The sequence below is a fragment of the Syngnathus acus genome, chromosome 13 (genome assembly GCF_901709675.1).
Source record: "Syngnathus acus chromosome 13, fSynAcu1.2, whole genome shotgun sequence".
In the NCBI taxonomy this organism is placed as follows: domain Eukaryota; kingdom Metazoa; phylum Chordata; class Actinopteri; order Syngnathiformes; family Syngnathidae; genus Syngnathus; species Syngnathus acus.
In genome coordinates, this window is record NC_051098.1 from 14,644,945 (window position 1) to 14,669,717 (window position 24,773).

Below are 24,773 nucleotides of genomic sequence, written 5' to 3' on the forward strand. Positions count from 1 at the left end.
TTTTAGACTTTATATACTTACTTCACTTCAATGATACTGAAAATATCACTCAAAACAGCACCGAGGTTAAACCGTGCCGAGTAAATGCTTGAATTAATTTTCTGATGCTATAAGATTTATTGCATAACAGTGCACACAAACTACCAAAAAGTGACATAAAAAAAATTCTATTCATATTGTTATGATAAACCCCATGAACCAATAAGAGACATCTGTTCAAGTCCAAATAGCAGGCAGCTGTCCATAACAACACGCCAGTCGTTCAGGGAGTATGATGGGGGGGCTACGAGGTTAATTCCACCGCAGATTTCAACTTGTTTTCAAGTGCATCCAAACAACATCAAAAGCATCCCACACACTCGTCACTACTTCACTCCAAACGCTCAAAAAGCATGTTATGTCGAGCAAAGCGTCTCGTGGACTACGTCGGCATTTGAAGTGTCGAAATGCAGCAAGCTAGCAAAGGGGGATGATTGCATGTAAGCTTGCGTTGTAGCGGCAAATGCAGCAGGCTCACTGGACGAAATGGCCGCGGAGAGCTTCTCAAGGGCGTGCGGCCACTGGGCTGGATGGGCCATTGACAGGGAGGTAATTGAATGCCAGCCTACGTGGCTGAAGGTCACATCAGGGAATGAGCGTGTGTATGTGTGGATACAGTACGTATGCACAAAGTGGAAATGGCGTCCTGCTTGTGTTGGTTGAAAATAACTCGAAAAATTAACTCAAATTTAAAATGTTATTATTTATGATGATGAAAAGTGTGTCTTGATTTTATACTCTGAGGGGAAGCTGAAACGTAAGTTGCTTGTAACGTTTTTGCTATGAGGTGACATTTCAATAAAAGACGATTCAAATTTTGATTCCGGTCGATTTTCCGATTCAAATCTTTTTGTTTTTTACAGCCCTACTGTCCACAAAAGTGGCTATCGTGTTTTTTCGTTATTTTTTCCTGACGGAGGTGCAAGCCTCAAAAATTGTGAGAACGTGACCATAAGATGGATGCAGAGGGGAGGGGCCGAGGGTGTGTGTCAAATCTAGCTGATGATAGTTTTAAAAGTTCAAAGAAGGCAAAAGTGGAATAGTGCGAGTGGAAATTGACATCTCGGCTATCGTACGCTTCGCATCAGCCCTGCCGGTGTGCTGCACAGATAAAAGAAATCGGACACCACCAAAGCAACGCTGTTCCTTGTAGTAGTGAAGCACAGAGTGAAGGTAATCTTATGAGTGGAGTTAATGTGTGTGACCTTGCATCCGTTGCTAGCCACGAGAGTGGGTCAGCAGACCGTAGATTGCACAGCATTATATGGGCACTCACTGTTTTCATAGGATGTTATCTTCATGCAATAGCTACCAATGTAACATCAATATATTTAAATACAGGAGCTTGTGCAGGGATGGGCAACTGTCTCCCTTTGATTAATTAACAAAATGAATGAAAAAAACAAAATAAAATTCATTCGGAAAAGACAATTCAAAATGTTTTTTAAAAATGTAAACCCAAATAATTATTTTAAAAAAAAGTTACTAAAACATTCATTGTAGATTTCTAAAGGAAAACGCCACAGGAGGTAGTAAAATACTCAATATATAAAAAAAATACTGAAAAATAATTCTTAGAATCTGTAGTAGTTTTAAGATGTAATCTCACCATTCGCCACTAGATGGCAGTTGCTCTTGTACTGCAAAGTATGCCAAACAAATTGAAGTCGGAAAGATTTTGTTTTAAGAACATGTACTGATCAGTATCATCCGAAATAAAAGCATCAGCACTCGAAATCCAGACTCACACAATGTCCCAGACAGAAATAACAAAAGTCAGAGCGATCGATCTATCTGAGGCACAATCTCAAATCTCCCGAGATGCCTTTGACAATGTGACTGACAGTCTCGCCACCTACCCAAATACAATCTCTCTCTTTTTTTTTTTTTTTAACCTATCACCAAGTCGCGGTTCACAAGATCTCTGCATGCTGTCAACCAGGAACGCAAAGCTGAAAATAGTCGCCTTCAAACAGCAACGCTCTGCCAGTGTCACTTAATTACCGCTTACAGTGGCTCCTGCTTCACCTTGATTGGTTGCCAAATTACCGTTGACTTTGTTGAAGTGACCTCCAGTCTCACGGACCATATGCTCTCCAACCTCACTCCCAACCCGCTTACTTGGCAGGAAATAATAATAAATTAATGTATTAAGCAACTTCCGTGGTATTTTTGTGGCGCTGTATCGCCGAATAAAATCAATGCGATTTATTAGCATTACCTTTTGCATTGTTTGTTAGCATGAGCTAACTCTTCCAATGGACAGATCTGCATGTTGCATACTTAAAGCGTGCGAAACAGAGAGGGTGAAGAAAAAAAAGGCGCAGATGCTCCGCAGTCGACTTGTCCCGAGGCTTATCCAGGGTATCGTTTGCCAGTTTGCACAACAAACCACGTCGGGACGTTCATGTTAACACGCAACACTTCTTGCCATTCAGATTTTACTTGACTGATTTCACTGTCCACGTTTTGGCTCGATTTCATCAGTCAGCCACATAGCAGAAAAATCATAATCTCATCTAAACTTGACCTATTTACTGTCTTGGCAGCTTTGATTTACAGATGACATGAATCTGTGATTCGACTTGTCGCATAAGCTCCACTTTTTGGCCCTCAACGTTTACGTCAAGACGGGGGGGGGGGGGGGGGGGGGGGGTATCTTAAAACCTCACATTTGATAGAATCTTTCCTATTGTGTTTGCCTTCGTTCAAGCAAAAATAGGAGCTGAAGAATGAACAATAATTTTGACTTTCCAGCATGCCACTTATGAACGCCGCCTTCAAATAAACGTCTGGAACTCTGCAGTTGAGCGTCTCGAAAGCTCTGGTGGCTTTTTGAGAAAATCCTCCAGTCTGTCACCTTCACTGCAGCAAAACCAAGCACCCTCTCACAAACTCACACATACACACACGCGGACGCACACACGCAGCCACGCTTTAACACCCCACTTTCTCTCAGACTTCACGCCAGACGTGTGCTAGCAGAGCACTTTTAACTGGGATGGGTATGCGTGGACGTGGGGGCGGGAGGGAGTCACTGGGATCAGTTACCAGGCAACAGCTTGGCCCGTGTCTCCCTCGTCTGGACATGAATGGGAAAGCAAGGTTAAGTGAGTGCATCTGTCAATGCACATGGAGTACGACTAGGACCCCACACTAAAAAAAATAAAAAAATAGCTAATTTGGCCATTTGATGATGCGCAATTGATGTTGGACAATCGCTACCACGACATCCCCCCATAGTACAAATTGCAGGCTCTTGTAGTACGTTCATCTGACATGTGCTGCATTATTTAGCTACTTGCTCCATCCTTGGAGGGGTTCAGACGGTCACACCCCTCTCTCTCTCATAGGAGCATGGGACCGACCTGTCGTGCTATGATCCTCCATGCATGCTTTCTACACACTGACTGAAGCATGATCAATCGCGCTCAGAGTAATCCATTGTGTGCGCGCGTGTGTAAGCCTTTTTAGGAGCGAATCTCGTGCAAGGAAAAAAAAAAAAATGCCACGCATGTCTCGAGCTGCAGCAGCAGCAGCACACATGCACGGACGGACGCACGCACAGATGGTGTGCAAAAATGCAACGGGAGCTATTATATTGCACTTGACTCACCTTGAGCGGCCGTTCCTCTGGTGCTGAATACACTTGCTATAAGAGTGGCCACATACCAAATCATAGTACTATTGCCAGCCAGCTATCGCCACGCAAAGTGCCCCGTTCGTTCGACCACGATGGCTCATATTCGACCTTGCGCCTCCTTATCAAGCTCTTCTCTCTCCTCCTTTTTTTTTTTAGCGACTTCTCGTATCCGGTGTCGTCTCCCCGGCGCGCTCGCCTCCCTTCGTCCCTTCTTCCCTCCCCCGTCCTTCCATCCGCATCCCCGATGAGACACAGCACCTGCACCGCCGCCGCCGCGCTCGTCTCGCCACACACGGAGCAGATTTTTTTTTTCCTTTCCCCCCCCTCTCCCCTCCTTCTCTCTCTCCCTTTACGAGCGCCTGAGCGGAGAGCCCCGGAGTGGGAGGAAGCGCAAAACCCATCCTCCGCCTCGCGAGCGCCCTCCCTTCGCACTCTCCTTGCAAATCCCGCCCCCTTTCTCTCACCTGATTGGCTGTCGGTCAGGCCTCCCGCGCGAGGATTGGCTGAGCCTGCCGTGCGCTTCATTCAAGGTGAGTTGGAGCGTGCCCGTAGTAGAGTAGTAGCAGAGCCGCAGAATCATGCGCACTGACAGAGGGACATGTCGGACATATTTCCACCTAAAAAAAAAAAGCAACAATAAAAATAAATAAAAATCATCTACACGTGTACAACCCACGCCTTTCAGTGTTGCTGGTATGACGTGATTGCAAGTGTGTGTGACGCATGGGTGTGGCGACAGAAATAAAGCATGAGGATGCAGCAGCTTCCCTCCACTACACATGGTTAGCCCTGATAAGACAGCAACTCCACTACTACGCTACACACACCTCCTCTCCTCACCCCTCCCCTCGCCTATCCCCTTCAACGGATGCCTGGTTCTGCATGCATGTGCACACACAGGGCTGCGATTATTTCACCTCCAGAAGACGCCGCTTTGCACCAGCCAGGGAAACCATCAAAGGCTGTATTCTGCATGTGTAATATACAGTATGTTGTACATTATGAAGCCAGCATGCACGGGAGACTAGGGATGAGCATATCTACCTCACAACTCGGTTCTAGGCTCAATGCTCAACTCAGGCCTTCCTACATGGAGTTTGTATCCTACAAGGTTAATTCTGTCCATTTTCAATAGCGCAGGGATGGGCAACTGGCAGTTCTTTGCTTTTTCTGGTGCGCATACGTTAGCCACTAGAGGGCAGAATAATACAACACAAAGAAGACTTTCACAACTAAGTGACTACAGTAATAGCCATTGTTCGCAGAAGATATAAAATACTATATATGCCCGTGAGTATTTTTATTTAAGCTTTCGTATGGTATAATGTGACAATAATATTGATCCTCTCCTACGAGCTTCAGGAATTGTTTGTGGGCATCTGCACAGGTAGCGAGCTTTGTCCCTCATCTGCACTGTAAGAATGATCTACACACACTTCCCGTTCCACCCCTCCCACCCGAAGTTCCTGAGGTGCTGACACAACAACTCTGACGAGATACGTTTCCATGGCGAAACGCACGTGACGTAACAGGCATTTGCCTCACGAGGCAATTTTTATTTTCTTTTTTTGTGATGGAGTCAGATTTTCATGCCAGAGAAAATATAACATAATCTCTTACGCAACCAAACTATTAGTTTTAGATGATGCCATAAAATCTTTCGAATTTTTGGCGACAAGGGGAGTCCCGAGAAATCATTTTGGAATTATGTGTTGCGTAACTTAAAAACGATGTGAAGTTAGGTGAGACAAACACATTTTTTTCCCATTGAACAAACAAAATACGTCACTACAATATATTATTAGTTTTAGAAATGGAAGAGAAACGCACCCCACAGAGACTTCAAGTGACCCTTTTTTTTTTATTTTATGAAAAGACTTTTTGGTGTGACATTGTTAGGCGCTGTTGCCATGGTTACTTACACCCATGCCTCTACAGGTGTGTCACATGCATCACTACCACCGCAGAACGAGTCCAATCAAAGTAAAATGAAAGCAAAAAGGCAGCAATGAGGGGGATGACAAGCAGCCATGTTTAAAAGGAAGTCATTAAGTCTTTCAGGTTTTTTTTTTTTCTTGCGCAAATCTATTTTTAACACAGTGCTAATTGCACCACACGCGCAACGCCTGCAAATTCACAACTCTCGTACTTCGGTTTAATATCACGTTGCTACTTTGTGATGGAAGTCATTTGAGAGAAATCACATTTGGATACTTTTTTTTTTTTTTTTACCCATAGTAGCTTCCAGAAACGTAATCCAATTGGAGGCAGAAATAGCAACTTTCCAAAGGGCAACACAAACTATTTTTCCTGACCCGAGGGCGAGAGGGAGGGAAGTCTGGGCTTCCCGACTGAAGCCGACTCCGGTTAAGCGGTAGAAAATGGATGGATGGAGACAAAGCGGGCAGAACAGTGAAGCTCGGGTTTGTACCGCCTCCTACTGGTCATTGACAGGTAAAAACCTCATTTAGATAACCACGATTTATTTAATACAAATTCAGTTTTTCAAGTCGATTATTCAAAGCTAGAGATTCAAGCTTGAGTTTCTGGTTTCACGTATTTCAACTTGTAGAAGTTTTTAAAGTGACTATTCATATTTTTGTTGTTTTTTAGGGGAAAAATATGGCAGCCTTTTGTCAAAGTTGCTAAAGTGAGAATATTTTGACTATCCTCTACTGTCTTCGGCAGGTGTTTGTTGCCTGCGAGACAGTGCACAGGGTTTAACGACTACAATGGTCGCTATGGAAACCACATCCCTCTCCATCCTCGCCGTACCTTCTGCGAGGTGGCGAGCATGTGTGCAGCTGCAAACGACAAACAAGACGCTGCAAATGATGGCGTGTCAGAGCTCAATCCAGACTGTTACTTCACCATAATCAGATTCAAAGAGAATAAAAGTTGTTTTGGAGTACACGTTAGTACTTCAGGTTTGACTGCCGAGTCCTTGACTAGGTTTAGTTCTTATATTTAAGATTGTAGTGTGATTAATAATAGATATTTGAATGACTTTTGGAAGAAAATGTTGAGCTCTTATGGAGCCAGTACCAGGAGACGGCAAATAATATTGCATTTGTGCATTGTTTAATATTGTTCAGCCAAGGCAGGCAGCATATGCCGCAGCAATAGTAAAGTCTTAGTTTATACCGCCATCTACTGGTCATTGACAAGTATAAACTCATTTGAGTAAGCACGATGGAGCCCGCAATTCATGTCAAAAATCAGATGCAATAATTTTGATGCAATAATTGAATGCATCTTACACATATGTGGAATGTAATTTAAAATCAACACATGCAGATTTAGGGACAATAATGTATTTCAGCGTTTTGGGTGCAAGCTCTCTTGTATTTTTGACTTATTGATTGGTAAATTGTCTTTCCGTGGTTATAAATGCTGTGGTCTTCAAGCACAGTCAAAAGTGATGAACATGCATTTCCTGTCCATCTTCCGCCCCTATGCCCTTGTGCGCAATTTTACTTTGACTTAGCCCTCACCTAGATCTTACAGGCACGTTTAGTTTCTTTTATTGATTGCTGCTTTCTGTGTAAATGGTAAATGTCACAACGGTTTGGTTTTGTTCCATTAATTTTGACACGTCGCATTCAGACTTAGTCCACACTCCATCATTTTATAAAACATTATTTTTAAGCGTCAAGTGGGCATTAGATCAAATCTTAAATCGCCCCTCCCTCTTAATTTGACTTGCTATAAAGTCTTTTGAAGGTCTCATTCATTGCTTGTGTGTTATTATTATTATTATTTTTTAATAATCCACAAAAATGTAGGCCGCTCGTTACGATGCTTATGTGAGAATATTACTACAATGACATTTTACTTCGGAATTAAAAAAAAAAAAAAAAACAGACTGACTACAGCAGGTGTTTGGAGCCTGCAAGACAACTCGCTGGGCTTTTCACTAACCCATTGTAGCTATGGAAACTGGTCGATGGCAACATCCACCAGTCCTGTCTGTCGCTCTCCCATTCTCTCTTGGAGTGTGCCCCCCATCCTCCTCGTACCTTCTGCGAGGTGGCGAGCGTGTGCGCTGCCGCGAACGACAAATGAGACGCTGCAAGATGGCGATTGTGCGACTGATAGCGTGTTGTGTGCTGTGCACCAACCTCGGTAAGACCGCGATCTCTACACCGCGCATATGTTCGTAGTCTAATAGTATTCGCGTTGTGAATATTACAAGTGACGTTGTCAGATGTCGGTCGCGGGAGCGGAAAGCAGCAGGACAACATCTGCTTTATGTGCGGCATCACTTTGTCTTGTCGTGTGTGCCCTCATGTGTAAGTAGAGCGTCCATTCTGTTTCACTTCACTACTATTGTAAATAATGGCTGCGAACGTGTGAGCAAAGGGGCTTGCTTGAGACGAGCTGCTTTTTGTTCGACTCTAATCCGGAATGTGGCACAACAGCGAGAAGAGGCACCTGAAGAATCTAATGTGCCGATGCAAGAGAATCTATACGGGAATATAATACCTATGCAGTATTATATGTTGTTGCGTCGGTCGGTTGAAATGAAAGCTTTGCTGCTGGTTTTAAGTTTATTTAATTTAATTGATATGCGTTGGACTTGTACGAGGAAATCTTACACTACGAGAGCAAGCAAATTAAATAAATAACGCAGTCATACACATTCACATTTAGCAATTATATCCATAAAAGTATGACGTGATTAATTCAAGTCGAAATCTAATCACAAACATAAAATGTATTGACAGATAAGCACAATTCTTTAACGTGTTGCAACTTTCAACCAAAGTATCTTAAAGCGGTTATATTCGTCATATCGTATGTTATTCTTCATTTTATGTTAAAAAACTGCATGAATATCGCTCAGCACTACAATAATAATTAATAGATCATTCAATAATTATGTCTCGCGATCAAGTGCGTGAAATGCTATGACCCCCCCCCCCCCCAAAAAATTGGCTTGTTTATTCGGTTTTTAATTTCAACTGGCCGGCTGGACTATTTCATGGAGGTATTTACACATTTCAAAATTATCGTGTATTGTTGGCATGTTTTTTTTCTTGTATGCGCTAATGTAGCGTTGTGGCCATCAGCTGACTAATGATGCATAGACGGCAGGTGGTGACGTCTCATCAAGCCCGCCACGAACAACCAGTCGGACTGATGGATGCGGCCGGTGTTGGGATGATGTGTCGTGCTTGCGTGTGTGTGCGGTCACCTTGCTGAGTGCATGCCGGCGGGTGTGTTGGCTGGCGTCTATAAACGCTAGATTGCATCCGTAAGGCTTGAACTCCTGACCCAAGTGTGAATCAACGCGCTGACAGGTAGAGTTGCATTTATGAGACTACTTGCGACGCTGCCGATGACTCCCCTCTCGCACCCATCAAGTAGTTTTAGCCGATGAATTTTGCGGCTAACTCGTTCGGTGCAATGTGTGCGCTACATCTATGAAACGAATGCGACTTTTTCATTTGTAAGAGTTTCAATTGAGACTTTTTTTCTTGTAATGTTATCAACCGCTTTTTTGTGGTATTTCCGTAAAAGGAGACTAGTTACAAATGGCCGTTTGCGCCGTTGTGGGAGTGGACACTGTCGACTTGCTTCCCTACTAGCGGATTGTTACTTTATTTAAAAAAAATCACAGTGTTTACTCAAACAGTAAGTATAAAGTTAGAAACACATCAATTTACTTTGTTACGTTTTTTTTGTAACACTGCTGACAAGAACATAGTGTACGTTTCCTTTCTTTCTTCTTCTACTGCATCGATTCAACCGTTGTGCGGTGAAATTATGGTTTTCGGGCAGCAGAATATCGATACAAATTATCCCTGCGGGAACAATAAAGGTTTCTTAATTGTGAAGTCATTCCCCATTGAGGATAAAACAAAAGTTATTTACTCCCTAAGAGTGACTTCATTGTTTGAACAGTGAGTATTGCGTCGTTGTGGAATAGAAGTGGTTGGGTAACACTTCCTTTCTCATCCCCCTCAAGAACTTCTGACAACGTCCTCATGGTCTAAACTGCGCCGGTTGTTTTGACAAAGTGGATCCCAACGGTCCGCTCGCTAGCAGCGTGTTTGGCGAGGCTGCGCTGGAATGTCTGGGAAAGGCGCTTTTTATAGCCACGTTCATATTTTGGCGCGTAAGAGGATTGCGGGACGTGACTATTGGAGTGCACGTTCAGAAAAGGTTTGGATTAAGACGTGCTAGATTATCGTTGTCATTTGCTCATATTGTCTTGGTGCTGACCCGCATTGTGTCACACAGACACCATTGTGGCTTGCATGCTTTTATTCTCCTGTCAGTATTTAATCTCGCATTGTCTCGTAGTTTCCCACGGCCTACATTTTGCTTTAGGTGGCAACCTCAATAAAACAGTGAAAATATTTGACAGTCACTGGATTGGGGGCAGGCCTTTGACTATATGTTGTCAGCCACACATGACTGGGGCAAAATGTTTTATTTTTATTGAAGATGTGTCCGTTTTTACATCCTGTCCACGAAAATAGGGCACTAACACTCAAATGTTGTGATATTACGATTCTTATGTTGTTAATATTTGACATTAACACCCTTTTTTCATCTTATAATTTTTTTCTCTTGTAACATTGACCCTATTCTCATATCATGATTTTAATTTTTGAAAAATGAATTTGCGAAAAAACCCTTTATTCTTGTAAAATTACGACATAACTTAATTCTTGTAATAGAATTTAATTATTAATTAATAATTAATAAAAATACTTAATTTAATCCTCACAATATTATATAAATAATTAAATTCTGATTTCATAACAACATAATATATATAATTTCTTTTTAATTTAAAAAAAATATTTTAACGCTCGTTGTTGCATTCCGACTGGGTTGCGAAGGATAAAAACAATTTTCTCGTAATTTATCAATAATTAAATTTGACTCTTTCACAGGCTCTCAACAAAAGTGACCTGTTAGCCTCTCTGGCGACATCAAGCATGTTTTATTGATGTCATTGAATGAACGTGTTCCATATGTGTGGAATAACACAATTGCGTCGTTGTGAACGATGTCATGCTTTTTTTTCTCAACCTTGTGAAAGCGCCTCACTGGGGGAGGGGGTGGGGGGGGGGGTGTTGGACAACAACCTCTCATGTCTTTATCGCCGCTTGACCGCTAAACCATAATGCTACACCTCTGGCCTATCGAAGCTGTTAAGGGATAATCCACAAGTTGCGAGGCGGGGGATTGTTTGTTGGACGAGCTCGCCTTGTGTCTCTCGGGATGTCCAGTCACAGCTGGAGTAAAAATAGCCCGCCTAGCCCCCAAATCGTGTTCCGGGTGGGAAAAGTCAGAGGGAAGACAGAAGCCGAGACCTGGACGTCACGTCTCATTTGCGCACGGCGGCACGTTGATACGACTTGATGTTGGGGCAGGAGCTGTGTTCTATGTGTGTGTATGTTAGCGGCCTCCTGCTCAGAGGCGAGGGAAGTGATGTCGTGTGGTAGCAGGCTGCTTTGAATAAAGACCTCTAAATTAGTCAGAAAGCTGCAGGGGAACAAGGAAAGGAGATGTGCCATGCTTTTATTTGTCTTCATTTCAGCCTCCATTTTGCTGCCTTTTATCCAGTCCCCAGTGGGAATGCGCATCCTTTTATGACCCAGCAGGGGGGTTGTCGAGTCCCATGTGTAAACTGCTATTAACTTACATGAGAATCAACACAAACACGACACAGATTTAGCAGATGGTGAAAACATTCGCCACGGCTAATTTTGAAGGACTCTCAATTGTGGGTCACTGTGGTTCCAATTCCTGCTCATCCAAAAGCGCATATATATATATATATATATACGTATATATATACGTATATATATATATATATGATATATATTCTTTTTATCATGTCGAAAGTCACTTTTTTCGTAAAACTATATATACGTATATATATATATATATATATATATATATATATATATGTATATATATGTATATATATATATGTACATATATATATATATATATATATATATATATATACGTATATATAGTTTTACGAAAAAAGTGACTTTCGACATGATAAAAAGAATTGTGCAAATGGATTCTCATATTTTATATATACTCTTACATGTTTCATGAGAAAACTCTTTTGCCACCGAAATGTTGCAATTTTACAAAAGTAAAGTACGAGGATAAAGAAGCACGATTTAATTTTTAAGAATTAAAAAGTTCGCAAAAAATCTTATTGTGACATAAGTTATGATTTTACAATTTTATTTCTAACAACGACGATGTAAACTGAGAAGTAGTTATGAAATTACATTTTAATTGTAACAATTGTAATTTTACTAGAGTAAAGCATCATTTGTGGATTCACCTTTTCCTCCAACTGCTCCAATTTTGACACTAAAGCATCAGGCTATTTAAAACTAAATTGGCATTTACTTAAATAACACCGATTGCTTTGAGGAGTCCACTCAAGCAAAAGCGTGCTCGAACCTTAAGAGTTACTGTATGCCTCTGTGTGCCTCAGGCCAAACAAGAATGATGATTAAATATGCAGCACATTTAAGCACGGTTAAGTAATTTGCACGTCTGCTTTTTGCGGCGCCCACAATTTTTGTTTATGGCTCACAATCTGCATACATTTTAAACATGGTCTTTACCTGCACGGAAAGCTTAAAGTTAAAAAAAAAAAAAAAGTATCATCTATTATTTAGTAAGTGATGCTTCGGTTTGTCGAGTCAACGCTACGGCACGTAATGGTTATGACAATGCTCCGGTCTGAAGTGTTCTCATTTCATGTTCTGACATCTTCTAGCTTTCTTCCCATTAACTATTGACCGCACGTTACGCTTTCTGCGGCTCGTGAAGAAGACTAGAGCCAAGTCAGACCTCAAGGTCGCGTAAAACATTGCGGCCGCATCGATCGGCCATCTTCTTTGTTGTCCTAGGCATGGTATGTTTATGAAATTGCATCCCGCAATTCCTAAAGCTTCGCTCCTCTCCCGAAGGCTAAATAAGGTAACCGCATTTTGATGGAGCGCCACCATTGTGGCCGCGAGTGCCTCCGTTGTCCATACCTAATAAATTGACAAATGAATGTACCCGTAAAGCTCAAAGTCAGCACTCCTAACCTCCGCCTGCGTTCTGGAGAAAAGCCAAAACAATAAAAGTCCGTCAGCGCCGGAATATTTACAGCCCCCCCCCCGGTCCCGTGTCGTTATGTTTTTTTATGTGCGGCAAGCGAACTTTAGGAGCTTCCTCTCTCGTGACCCGGCGCCGCTTGCATTATAATCCAATTAAGCGCCATAAAGGGACGCGGCGGATGCGATGCTATGCGTAGCATCTTTCGGTTTTGGGTTAATCTTTTCGGATAGAAATAGGAAGCGTTGAATGCTTCTCTTTGCGGAGAGCTCATGTGTGTGTGTCGTGATAATCCGTTGTTTATAAAGCGAGTTGCCCAGCTGTTAATGTGTGCTAATGAAAACTCCATCAGGGTGACTCAGCATTAAGTGTTTTTTTTTTTTTTTGCTTCTTCCGTCTTTCCACAGGCCACATCCCATCATCGCTCGCGGTAATCCTCCGAACCACCGACAAGATCGTGTGGTCAAATGAGTTTGAGCGTAAGTTGCCGCAACCTATTTTCGCAAAAGTAGCTTTTCTTTCCCGGTCTTAATTTGCATGGCGCTTTTTCCAACCCGCCGTTTGCTTTCCGCAGCCGTCGAGCTGACCTGCTTAATAGAGTCCATCTCCACCAACAACCCGAGGATTGAGTGGAAGAAGATTAGGAACGGCATCCCGAGCTATGTTTACTTCCAGAGGAAGATAGCGGGTAAATGAACGGCGCGCTAGGAGAACTCAACTTGGAATTCCGTTGGCGACCTGACCCGAGTCGTGCTGTGCCTTTCAATCAGCCATTGTAAAGTGTTTTTTTTTTTCCTGTCCTCTCAAAAGGCGACTTGGAGAACAGGGCGCAGCTCAGAGAGCCGGCCAACATTCTGATCTTTAACGCCACCCGCGCGGATACGGCCGAGTACCGCTGCGAGGTGGCCGCCATCGACGACCAGAGAGACTTTGACGAGATTCTCATTAGTCTTGCCGTGAGAGGTGTGTGAAATGAAACAAGCGAATTTTTTTTGTTTTTTGGTTAGCTGACTTAACACTGAGCAACTTCTCCAGACCTCACCAAGTCAACAGTCCCGGTAAAAGGCATGATTTAAGCTTCATTGAAAAGATGTGAACTGCTAGAAACAGTTACTCTTAAATTACTCAAAGACAACTCCAGACTTATGACAAAATGTCTCTAATGACAAAGGGCTTTGTTTCCGGGGCTTTCAGCCCAAGTGGTTACACTCAGCCCAAAAGCAGTCTTGGGATGTTCTCTGTACAGCGATTTACGACATCTACTCGATTTATCTTCCTCTGTTGTTGCTGTGTTAACTTTCTTTTGGGAAGTACAGTAAATTAAAAAAAACAAAAAAAACCTTAGGGCTACATCTGCTTGCGCAATCCTAAACACAGCCAAGTTTTTGCTATTGTTTCATTTCAGGTCGGTCACTTGCTTTCTGCCACCTGAAGTTTCCTGTCTCCGCTTTTTTATAAACATTGTAAAAAGATTTTCAGCTGTCCGTCTTGGGGACAAATGAATTGCATATTGTTCGCAGTGAAGCCCGTGGTGCCCCGATGCAGCGTCCCCGAGGCGGTCACGGTGGGCACGTCGACCGAGCTCCGCTGTCTGGAGAACGAAGGTTTCCCGGCACCCGTCTACCGCTGGTTCCAAAACAACGAGGAGCTTCCCCAAGACCCCAAGAACACCCCCAAGTTTATCAACGCCACGTACACCATCAATACCGACACCGGAAGCCTGGTATGAACCCCCCCCCCCACCCTTATTTAGCACGTTTTTGTCTATTCAGCATATCAACCAAATCTGCCTGTATTGGTTTGTCTTCGGATGTAAACAGCACATGCGAGGAATTTTTATGCTGCCGAGTGTCACTCGACCGACTTGACATTTCCCCTTAGAAATTCCGCAGGGTGAGGAAGGAGGACGCGGGGGAGTACTACTGCCAGGCCAAGAATGACGCAGGCCACGCCCAGTGTCCCTCCCAGTGGATGGACGTCTGTGAGTGACGTGTGATTGACACTTTTGACAACGATGAGGAAAATGTTGAGAACGTGGATAGCATAAAATGCGAAAGGGATTGATCGGAATTAGAAACAACGGATGAAGAATACATTTCTATTTGTCTCACACAAAAGATTTGCTGGGCTATATTCACCGGACACTTCATTAGGTACACCTGCAAGGTCTATTTAGATTTTTATGACGTATTCTCAGAGCCATACAAAATGTATGATGACATATTACCTAAAGGAACACATTTATATGAGTTATTACGTAGTGCTTAACATATTTATTAAACCAGGACCGTCATGTGAGGCTTACGTCACAGTTGGCCTAAATCAGGGGTGTCGAAGTCATTTTTGTCAGTGGCTGCATTGTAGTCATAGTTTCCCTCGACGCCGTATATTTTATATAGTATAGGCTACGCAACAAACTGGTAAATAGCTAGTTTTGAAATCAGAGACTAGTAAAAACTGTTGAAATATTTTAAAAAGACGAACGCTAATAAAAATTGCTAGCAAGTTTTCTATTATTTTATAAGTGAAGACAATTTGACACATGAAGTTGATGCACAATTTGTCTTCACGGGCCACATAAATGATCTGGTGGGCCGTATCTGGCCCCCGAGCCTCAAGTTTGACACCTATGGCCTAAATTAAAAGCAGTGGTAATTACTTTATAATACGTCTTTGGGAGTTTGAAACAATCCTACCAAATTAATTGATTGTATATTGTAATAAGATAAAAATGTCTGTACCTTTTCCACAGACGATGTCGACATCCTCGATATCGCCCTCAAGTCTGTCGGCGGCGTGGTAGCGGTCATTTTTGTGATCGGCTGCATCTGGCATTGCCTTTCACGCGCCTTCTCCTCTAAAAAAGGCCAAAATGAAAACGAGTGAGTGTCTGATAGCAATGTATTTACACCAGCGTTGACAAGACATGCATTCAAAGTGTCATCGTTTACGACAGATTCAGTTGGCCGGCGCAGAATGATGGTGTCGACTACGGCGATGCGGATGAGGTACAAAATTTTGCTGGAGGGAGAGGAGGGATTTTAGATCAAATGTATTTTTCAATTGCTCACATACAAAAATTGGTTTTTTTCCCCCCAGGGACATTTCCGCCACAAGTCATCTTTCATCATCTGAGCCTACGAAGAAGTTACATCAACGGCAGTGGTGGTTAAGTTTGAGCTGTAACATGGCACACTCTGTTCTCGGATGCACATCAAAATCAAACCAAGTTGCCAAAGTAATGTTCAATATGGTTTTGTGGCACTAGTTCATGTTTTTTATAGCGTTGACAGATTTTATATTATGGAACTCTCCAGTAATCCTTCCGTTGTCCACCTCGCACTTGTAGAGTTTATTTTTTTATTTCCTGAATATTTCTACTAGACAGTAAAGTCATTCATTCACTTCCAAGCTGTGACATTTAGCCGAATGATGAAAGTGTTGACGAGGGATGTGTTGGAGTAACATTCCATCACAAGTTTTGGAACAAATTCGCTTTTCTAATGTTTTTTTATAGACTGATTTTTTTTTTTTTGCGGAAGTCCTGTGTGTGAAAAACTTTTTTTTTTCTTCTTCTTCCAAGTGGCCAAGAGTTGAAAGGTATTTGTGTAGTTGTACAGGCAATAACTAAGCAGATTAAAAACTGAGGATATCAAATAACGTGAGGCACAATTTATCTGCCCTGAGCATACAGTAGTTACGACTGACAACATTATATGTCCAAGTTACCCAGTGGAATTGAACACTATATATATCCCACTTTGCTGCAAATTCAGTATTTACTATTAAAAAGTGGCAACGTTTGACATTTAGAGTGCTGTTTGTGTATAAGTGACCTTCTGTGTGTTACTACTTTTTGGGTTGTAGATATTGGACATATTGTCCAGTTTTGCATCAACATTCTACATAAATGCGCAAATGTTTTTCCCCAGTACCTTATTGTAAATAAGGCAATAAACTGTTCAAAATGGTGATTTAACAGTACAGTCATTACTGTCCAGTGCTGTTTCAAACTTTTTTTTTTTAATGTTCATGATTTGTGTAAAAACTCAGGAACTGTTGTAAAATGCCCACTGTTCATGGTTGATTTTGTTATGAATAAAATACGTTTGAACTGTTCATTTTCTTAGTGTGTGTCCTTTCAGCTGCGAGTTTAATGTGATTGAAAAAAAATTTTTTCTTTATAGTTTAGAAGTTTTCTTAACTATTATGCGTCATTTATTCCTGTTAGCTTACTTTTAAATATTAATAATAATTTAATTGGCCGGTGTTTATGATGTGCAGGATACAAGAAGTAAACGAGTTAAATGTTTAAACATCTCGCTCTTATTGTGTATCTATACTTCCGGTCAGTGAGTAACTGCTTTATATACTTTTACTTTGTAGCCGCGTTTACCCGGAAGTAGTAGAGTCGACCCAGATGTCTTACATCCTGCGTATTTGACAACACTCGCTACATTCTCTTATCGGATCAAAACAACCATGTAATGTAGCGATATTCAGCCGCGAACGTGTTAGGCACACATCGAGTGTACATTTTCGGGGAAAATTGCGGGTGAAAAAGAATAAATACGTCGTTTTTCCTTTTTTCCCCCTTTTTCCCCCCCTAATCGATGGACATTTTGATTTCTGTTGAGCCGCACGTATCGTTATCGTGTTCCGCCCCGTCGTTCCCGCAATTGGGCATGATGGACACTTGACGTGCTTGCAATACAAATACGTCCACTATTTAAGAGAAAAAAAACCAACAACCGTGCCGCGGCCTGCGGACGGAGGGAAATTTAACCTTCGGGCCTTGTGCTATAGCTGTATACAATTTTAAAAAGGTGACAACAATGAGCTTCTTCAGTTTCGGACAAAGTGCGGAGATCGACGTGGTGCTCAACGACGCCGAGACGAGGAAGAAGGCAGAGCACAAAACAGAAGATGGCAAGAAGGACAAATATTTTCTCTTCTACGACGGAGAGACCGTCAGCGGCAGAGTCAACGTCACGCTCAAGAGCCCCGGAAAGAGGCTGGAGCACCAGGGCATCAAGATTGAATTTGTCGGACAGATTGGTAAGGAATTAATCTACTTTATCTATCTCATGCAGAAGATGAGGAGGTCATCAGAAGAACTGTAGCACGCCTCGAAGCTGCGGTGCCCTACATTTCTAACCCAGTTTAGTCAGAACATATATGGGGGGAAAAGCTAAAAAAAAAAAAAAAAATCGTGGAGCACACCTCTAATCTCCTCAACCCCTATTTTCTGCCAAACAATAAAAACCTGTGAAAAATTGATACCCCAAAAAGTGGTTGTAATTGCATAGATGCCACAAGATGGCGGCAAAGCGCTTAGAACAGAGATGATCATAAAGCATCAACACAATGCATGTACACAATCGTGAACTTGTGCTACTCCTGTGCTTGCACTGTAAACAGAAAGCAATTTTAATTGGAAAGCAAAAATGCTCTTACTTTGTGTTTTCAGAGCTGTATTACGACAGAGGGAATCACCACGAATTCGTTTCTCTGGTGAAAGACTTAGCGAGGCCCGGTGAGATGACCCAGTCGCAGACATTCGATTTTGAGTTCACTCACGTGGAAAAGCCTTACGAGTCCTACACGGGCCAAAATGTCAAACTCAGGTAAACCTTCACAAACTGTAGCGACCTCTCAAATGTTTATGTAGACAGCTCACGGCAGGAATAGGCACTTAATTTTAGGGAGGGGCAAACTGTTACTGTAACTTCCACCCCTTGTGTGCAGGTACTTCCTGCGTGCGACTGTGATCCGAAGACTTAACGACATCAGCAAAGAGTTGGACATCGTGGTGCACACACTGAGCACGTATCCCGAACTCAACTCCTCCATTAAAATGGAAGTCGGCATCGAGGACTGTCTCCACATTGAGTTTGAATATAATAAATCCAAGTAAGACAACAAATATTTCCTAATTAGCATCACGATTCTTGAATTGGATCACCTTAGCCAGCATGGTCGCATACTACATCTTCTCCCTCTAACAGATACCACCTGAAAGACGTCATTGTGGGGAAAATCTACTTCCTGCTGGTGAGGATTAAGATAAAGCACATGGAGATCGACATTATTAAGCGGGAGACGACCGGCACGGGCCCCAGCGTGTATCATGAAAACGACACCATCGCCAAGTATGAGATAATGGATGGAGCACCAGTCAGGGGTAAAACAAATGAAATTTCCTTCGCTATTATTATTATTGGATAATCACATTGTGTTTTGTTTTTAGGCGAGTCAATCCCCATCCGGCTGTTCTTGGCGGGCTACGACATGACTCCCACGATGCGAGACATTAATAAGAAGTTCTCAGTACGCTACTACCTAAACCTGGTGCTGATTGACGAGGAGGAGAGACGTTACTTTAAACAGCAGGTAGCCATTTTGTCTTCAAGTGGCACGGGACCCCGCTATCTGATATGTAGCGCTATTTTCCCCTCGCATTCCCAGGAGATCACGTTGTGGCGGAAAGGCGACGTGGTGAGGAAAAGCATGTCCCACCAGGCCGCCATCGCCTCCCAGCGCTACGAGGGCTCGGCCGCCTCGGAGAGCGCCTTGGAGCAGTGCGCCAAGGAGGAGGCCGGGTACGAGCCTCGCCTTCGAGCAGACCGGGGGTCCCCGTGAGGCAACTTCCTGTCTGAGGGATGACGACGAAGGGAGACTAGACTGGACTCATCCGTCCTAGCTTTGTTGTTTGTTTTGCTGGGAATCAAACTAAATCACCTCACGCGTTATAATTCCTCCGATTTCCACGCTAACGCCATTCCGTGTGTACTCTTAACGCTTTCATTGATTTAGTTTATTTTGAACGAACAACATTCCGGTTGGGAGCTCTGAAATGTGAACGCACTCGAGTGTCGTTCAATTGGTGCGAATGTGTAAATAAGAGCGGTTCAAGGCGGCATTCCAGCGGCTGCGACATCCAAGTGTTAGTTTGGTTCGACACCTGCGTGTGTCCTCCTGCCACCAAACGTGATTTTAAGTCTTTGAAAGTAGAGCTATTTAGATCTTTTTGCAAAGCGCTTATGACTGGATTCATTGTCCCCAAATGGTCAAATAAACTGATGCCAAATGGGGAAAAAGAAAAAAAGTCACACGTATTTTTCCATTGAAGTTTTATCTGTCACCCCAAACATTTTACAATGAGTTATTTCAGCCCATCAAAGACTTACAGCGGTTCTTGGTCCTCCAAGCTCAAAACAAAGTCAAATTGCTCTGCAGGGACGATAATAAAAAGTTGGCACCTACGCTGATGCCAAACTTTAAATGATCTCATCACTTACCAGAGGTGAGAGGCTGCACGGACAGCCTGGCCCTGGTGAAGAGCATGACGTCCTTCAGAGGGCCACCTTTGGTCTTATGTCGCTGGTGGTACTCTTTGAGCTCGGCTAAAGGAAGAAAACGCTTCAACATTCTTTGGTACTGGACGTCCACCTAGGAGTCAAAAACACCAGCAGCGTCGTCATCAATCCTACTTGTCATGTCATCATGTAAGAAGTTTAGACTTATTACAAGTGTTAAAAAAAGTTGTTTTTTTAATTCAATTGTTTAGATTATTTTTCTTACCATGCTCCACTTTGGGTTGTCTGGCTTGCTGCTAGCATCATAATGAACATCTTTCTTATCAAATTGAGTGTGGTCAACGTATGCTTCCTTCACTATCTGTACAAAAAGAGGAAATTACATTCAATAAAAATTACATTTGGTAAGTAGAACAATATACATCTTACTTTCATGATTCCTGCAATGCCAGGTTCCTTACAGTTGCTGTGGTAGAAGAAAACCAACTGGTCCTCTTTCATTTGCCGCATGAAATTACGTGCCTGACCAAGACAGAGCTAAACTTCAAATTGCGAGTTAATCTTTTGAGAAACTGTTTCATTTTGCGGCTCTACCTGATAGTTGCGGACACCGTCCCAGCAGCTGGTCTGATCGGGTAAGGCCTTCAGATCCTCAATTCCAAACTGTGGATTGAATGATGATGAGATGTCTGCAAGCACACTCGAGTAGTCATCACGTATGGTACCTTGACGTCAATGCCTTTCTCAAAGCGGCTTTCTGGCTCAGACTTCATGAGCCAGCGACAATACTGGTCGGCGCTCGGCCCCTCCGAAGTCTCGGCAGAAGACGAAGCTTTTCTCTTGAGGCTCGGCTTTGGAGAAGAACCAACCTCTTTAGCGTCCTCGTCTGTGTTACACAGATTGTGCTTTTAAACAAACTGGACAAAATGTATGTACTGAACAAAATGCTTTAACCAACCTGAATTCGTTGTTAGTTTTCTCAATTTCTTCTTTGGAGGCATTGCTTCTCTCTGGAGGTAACAAAGTGTATAAAAATATCACGTTTTAAGTGGACTTGGATTTCATTGATATACAGTCAATATTTAGTACAAGAATAGAAACTGTAATGCAGGGCAAACATAATCTCAATACATTACATTAATGTTCTCCAGGTTTGGTTAAAAAAACAAAAAAAGGTTCGGTGTTTAATAGTCCAAGTAGGTCAAATTAGCCAAACATGTCCATCCATTTATTTTCTAAAGATAGCAAAAACATGTTTTGCTAAGATTAGTTTGGCGGAAACGATTATTAAGAGATCCACGCACATTATAAGGCAAGATATTAAGGCTTAGTAGGTTTAAAATGTCGCTGTGAGAGTTAATTTTAAAGTCATACCTTTAAAGTCACAACTGTGTCACATCTTCAAGCGGCCATTTAAACCCGCGCAAATCAGGAATGCGTGACGTCACAAAAAGCGACGCTTGGCTTCCTCACCGGCGCATTCATTGGCCTTCGTTCCAGTACTACATATCCCAGAAGCACTAGCGAGTGGCGTGACATAACGCCGATTGGTAGAAAAAATAAAACAACAAAACATGGCGGTCGGGTCGCTGGTAAGAGTCGCCCGACTGACAGCGACCATTTGCAGGAGTCGCCGTTTAATCGCCTGTCGAAGTCCACAGAGACGAGGGATAGCTTCATGCATCGATCGTAAGTTCATGTAAAACAGTGCGCGTAAGTTTAGCAACGATCGTCATCAATATATTCATTTGCGTAACAATGTCTCGTTATGGACAATCGCCTGTCTACATAACGATCCAGACGCTTTTCAAATGTTATTTTACCACCAATTATTGCAGTTTGGCCATTTTTAAGTGTACATTTAGCTTAAATGTCATTGACAAGAGGCGCTCCTCGCCTCATTGGTCAAAGATAGCCGCACACCCCTTCAATAGTACCGCCCACTATTTTTTCCCCGTTATGTATTACAATTAAATTGTACTATGTATTTTTTTTAAAATTATTATTCCAGCATCTCACGGCCTCACAGATGAACAGAAGGAGTTCCAGAAAGTGGCCTTTGACTTTGCGGCCAATGAAATGGCTCCGCACATGGCAGAGTGGGACCAGAAGGTTGGTTTAACACTCACAAATGAAAACCTCCTGAAATAAAAGGTTGTTACTGTAGTTATTCTGCTTTTACCATAAGGAAGTGTTCCCGGTGGAAACCATGCGCAAGGCGGCTCAACTGGGCTTCGGCGGAATCTACGTCCAACCGGACGTCGGGGGTTCAGGCCTGTCTCGCTTGGACACATCGGTCATTTTCGAGGCCCTGTCTACCGGATGTGTCAGCACCACCGCCTACATCAGTATCCATAAGTATGTGTCCTTCACAATGTGTATAACTGAGAGCTGCTTTTGATATTTTGGGTTCTCGATATGATGCAATTGACAAATAACAAGAATATTTTGCAGATTTTGTATTGAAAGTTATTAAAATGTGCAGATGTCCCTAATTTGTAGTTTGCATGCAGCATGTGTGCCTGGATGATTGACAGCTTTGGCAGCGAGGAGCAGAGGCAAAAGTTCTGTCCTCAATTGTGTTCCATGGAGAAATTTGCCTCTTATTGCCTTACTGAACCCGGTCAGTTACCTCCGATACTACGAATCGATACACTTCTCAGACTCCATTACTTGAATGTGTCCTTTGTGATTTCAGGCAGCGGCAGTGATGCCGCGTCGCTCCTGACGAGTGCGCAGCGCCAAGGTGACCATTACACCTTGAATGGTTCAAAGGTAAAACCTTTCATCAAATTCTGACACCATGATCTGCCAACATTAATGTGGGGCGTACCTCTCGTGTGTGATTCCAGGCGTTCATCAGCGGAGGTGGCGATTCGGACGTTTACGTGGTCATGTGTCGCACAGGAACCAAAGGTCCAAAAGGTATCTCTTGTCTTGTCGTGGAAAAGGGAGCACCGGGCCTCAGTTTTGGCAAAAAGGAACAAAAGGTAATGGCGGTTGTTGTTTTTGTAGAGCTACGAGAGACCACTAGATGTCAGTCACAGTTTAGTTTGCGCCTTCCTCAGGTTGGGTGGAACTCACAGCCCACCAGGGCAGTCATATTTGAGGACTGTGCTGTACCTGCAAGCAACCTGCTGGGAGTCGAAGGTCAAGGCTTCACCATTGCCATGAAAGGACTGAATGGAGGCAGGATTAATATTGGTGAGGTGGCATATAATTGTTTTTCAATTGAGTCGCACAGGATATAGGTCACATTAAGCGGGTAATTTAAAAAAAAAAAAAATTTATAAAGCCAGACATTTAAAGAGAGGTGTGTATTTTTTTCCATATCTATTTGTATATGCGCTCTATGTGCACAGTGCTACATTCTAGTGAATTTTTGAAAACTACAAACTGATCATTTTATCACTGATATTCTTAAGGAGTCAAAAATACAATAATTAGTTCATGAAGCAAATTTGAAGTCTTAATTTGGCAACACATTTTTTCCATATTCCCTTATTAGTCTGACATAACAACTTTCAGCATCGCCCCCTAGTGGAATGGAGTGATATAATAGAACAACTTTGCTGTTGTAGTTCAATGTCCTTTTCTTTCTTTTTTTAAATCTGTATTTAATTGTTTTGACCATAACATGTAGGTGAGCTAAATGTTAGCATTTTGGCTTTTAGTGTGAACATTAAACATACCTTCAAACAGCTTCCTGTTCTCTGGGCGCGGCCCACGCCTCCGTCCTGCTGGCTCGGGACCACCTGTTGGTTCGTAAGCAGTTTGGGGAGACACTCTCCAACAACCAGGTCAGTCGCATCGGCTTATTAATGGCTCAATATGTACGTTGATTGTGATATTTACACTGCGTGTATTGTATTTGCAGTTCCTTCAGTTCAAGCTGGCAGAAATGGCCACCGATTTGGTGGCGTCTCGCCTTTTGGTACGTCAGGCCGCAGTGGCGCTTCAGGAGGAGCGAACGGACGCCGTGCAGCTTTGCTCCATGGCCAAGCTCTTTGCCACGGACCACTGCTTCGACGTGTGTACCCCCACCATTGGCGAATTTCTCTACTTGTGGTCGACGCAGTTATTAGATCATTCTTCTGTACCTGCTCAGATCTGCAACCAGGCTCTCCAGATGCACGGCGGCTACGGCTACTTGAAGGACTACGCCGTGCAGCAGTTTGTGCGCGACATCCGCGTGCATCAGATCTTGGAAGGTCAGCTACTACGTCAGCGTTGATGTTCTCGATACGCTCTAACTCTCGATTGCTCGTTCCTCCACAGGAACCAACGAGGTAATGAGGATGATCATCTCACGCAGTCTTCTGACAGAGTCCTGATAAGACTTCTTTGAAGAATGCCATTTTGTGTTACTGTGTGACAGCACTTTGGAGAGGCCTAGGAACTTTTGAGGGTGGGGTCGGACTGGACTCGTTTGACCTAGAAAAAAGCAGACGCGTTATTTTGTGATGATTCAAAATGAATGCTGTCACTTTGCGAGGATTTCTGTTACAATAGCACGTTAGCATACCGGGACTTGTTTATATGTTTATATCACATGACAGTCACCTAATTTGTGTCCTCAAGTGACCTTGGTTAATACGGTATGTACAAAAAATGATTCTGACACTCCAAATAAAATCTCAGCATTTGACAAGAAAATTCCTCATTTTAAATGA

The 24,773-nt window shown here is 42.8% G+C and overlaps 5 protein-coding genes across 11 annotated transcripts in view; 3 read left to right on the forward strand and 2 right to left on the reverse strand.

Annotated features, from left to right (window-relative positions):
- Window positions 1–15,602, reverse strand: part of igsf9ba (immunoglobulin superfamily, member 9Ba) — a 39,652-nt gene extending 24,050 nt beyond the window's left edge. For 4 of the 5 annotated variants that reach the window (XM_037267369.1, XM_037267367.1, XM_037267370.1 and 1 more), the window contains exon 1: window positions 3,656–4,053. In XM_037267369.1, coding sequence (XP_037123264.1) covers window positions 3,656–3,719 — 64 coding nt within the window. In that variant the 5' untranslated portion in view covers window positions 3,720–4,053. Of the gene's footprint in view, window positions 1–3,655; window positions 4,054–4,146; window positions 4,300–15,522 lie in introns of those variants that run through there. The other variant, XM_037267368.1, reaches the window with a different exon arrangement.
- jam3a (junctional adhesion molecule 3a) lies at window positions 7,614–16,900 on the forward strand. 2 transcript variants are annotated; one of them, XM_037267372.1, is made up of 9 exons: window positions 7,614–7,807; window positions 13,189–13,260; window positions 13,356–13,469; window positions 13,592–13,744; window positions 14,302–14,504; window positions 14,663–14,762; window positions 15,534–15,663; window positions 15,738–15,789; window positions 15,881–16,900. In XM_037267372.1, the coding sequence occupies exons 1-9, from the start codon at window positions 7,615–7,617 to the stop codon at window positions 15,914–15,916; spliced, it is 1,053 nt and encodes a 350-aa protein (XP_037123267.1). In that variant the 5' UTR covers window position 7,614; the 3' UTR covers window positions 15,917–16,900. The 2 variants fall into 2 exon arrangements, with proteins under 2 accessions (XP_037123267.1, XP_037123268.1); XM_037267373.1 differs by lacking the exon at window positions 7,614–7,807 and adding an exon at window positions 7,859–7,974.
- A 283-nt stretch (window positions 16,901–17,183) lies between these two features.
- On the forward strand, window positions 17,184–19,881 carry LOC119132615 (vacuolar protein sorting-associated protein 26B-like). Its single transcript, XM_037268026.1, has 6 exons — window positions 17,184–17,839; window positions 18,252–18,408; window positions 18,530–18,694; window positions 18,790–18,965; window positions 19,032–19,174; window positions 19,250–19,881. The coding sequence occupies exons 1-6, from the start codon at window positions 17,617–17,619 to the stop codon at window positions 19,421–19,423; spliced, it is 1,038 nt and encodes a 345-aa protein (XP_037123921.1). The 5' UTR covers window positions 17,184–17,616; the 3' UTR covers window positions 19,424–19,881.
- A 16-nt stretch (window positions 19,882–19,897) lies between these two features.
- Window positions 19,898–21,550, reverse strand: thyn1 (thymocyte nuclear protein 1). 2 transcript variants are annotated; one of them, XM_037268027.1, is made up of 8 exons: window positions 21,475–21,550; window positions 21,059–21,110; window positions 20,826–20,986; window positions 20,695–20,763; window positions 20,530–20,622; window positions 20,366–20,461; window positions 20,083–20,233; window positions 19,898–20,014 (listed from the first exon to the last, which is right to left on the reverse strand). In XM_037268027.1, exons 2-8 carry the CDS (start codon window positions 21,099–21,101, stop codon window positions 19,968–19,970), a joined length of 660 nt encoding a protein of 219 aa, XP_037123922.1. In that variant the 5' UTR covers window positions 21,102–21,110; window positions 21,475–21,550; the 3' UTR covers window positions 19,898–19,967. The 2 variants fall into 2 exon arrangements, with proteins under 2 accessions (XP_037123922.1, XP_037123924.1); XM_037268029.1 differs by having other exon boundaries at window positions 21,059–21,116; window positions 21,475–21,524.
- An 85-nt stretch (window positions 21,551–21,635) lies between these two features.
- On the forward strand, window positions 21,636–24,756 carry acad8 (acyl-CoA dehydrogenase family, member 8). The gene is made up of 11 exons (XM_037267964.1): window positions 21,636–21,789; window positions 22,112–22,212; window positions 22,289–22,458; window positions 22,614–22,723; window positions 22,799–22,875; window positions 22,953–23,090; window positions 23,169–23,304; window positions 23,803–23,900; window positions 23,978–24,130; window positions 24,209–24,311; window positions 24,379–24,756. Exons 1-11 carry the CDS (start codon window positions 21,675–21,677, stop codon window positions 24,432–24,434), a joined length of 1,257 nt encoding a protein of 418 aa, XP_037123859.1. The 5' UTR covers window positions 21,636–21,674; the 3' UTR covers window positions 24,435–24,756.
- The last annotated feature ends 17 nt before the right edge of the window (window positions 24,757–24,773 follow it).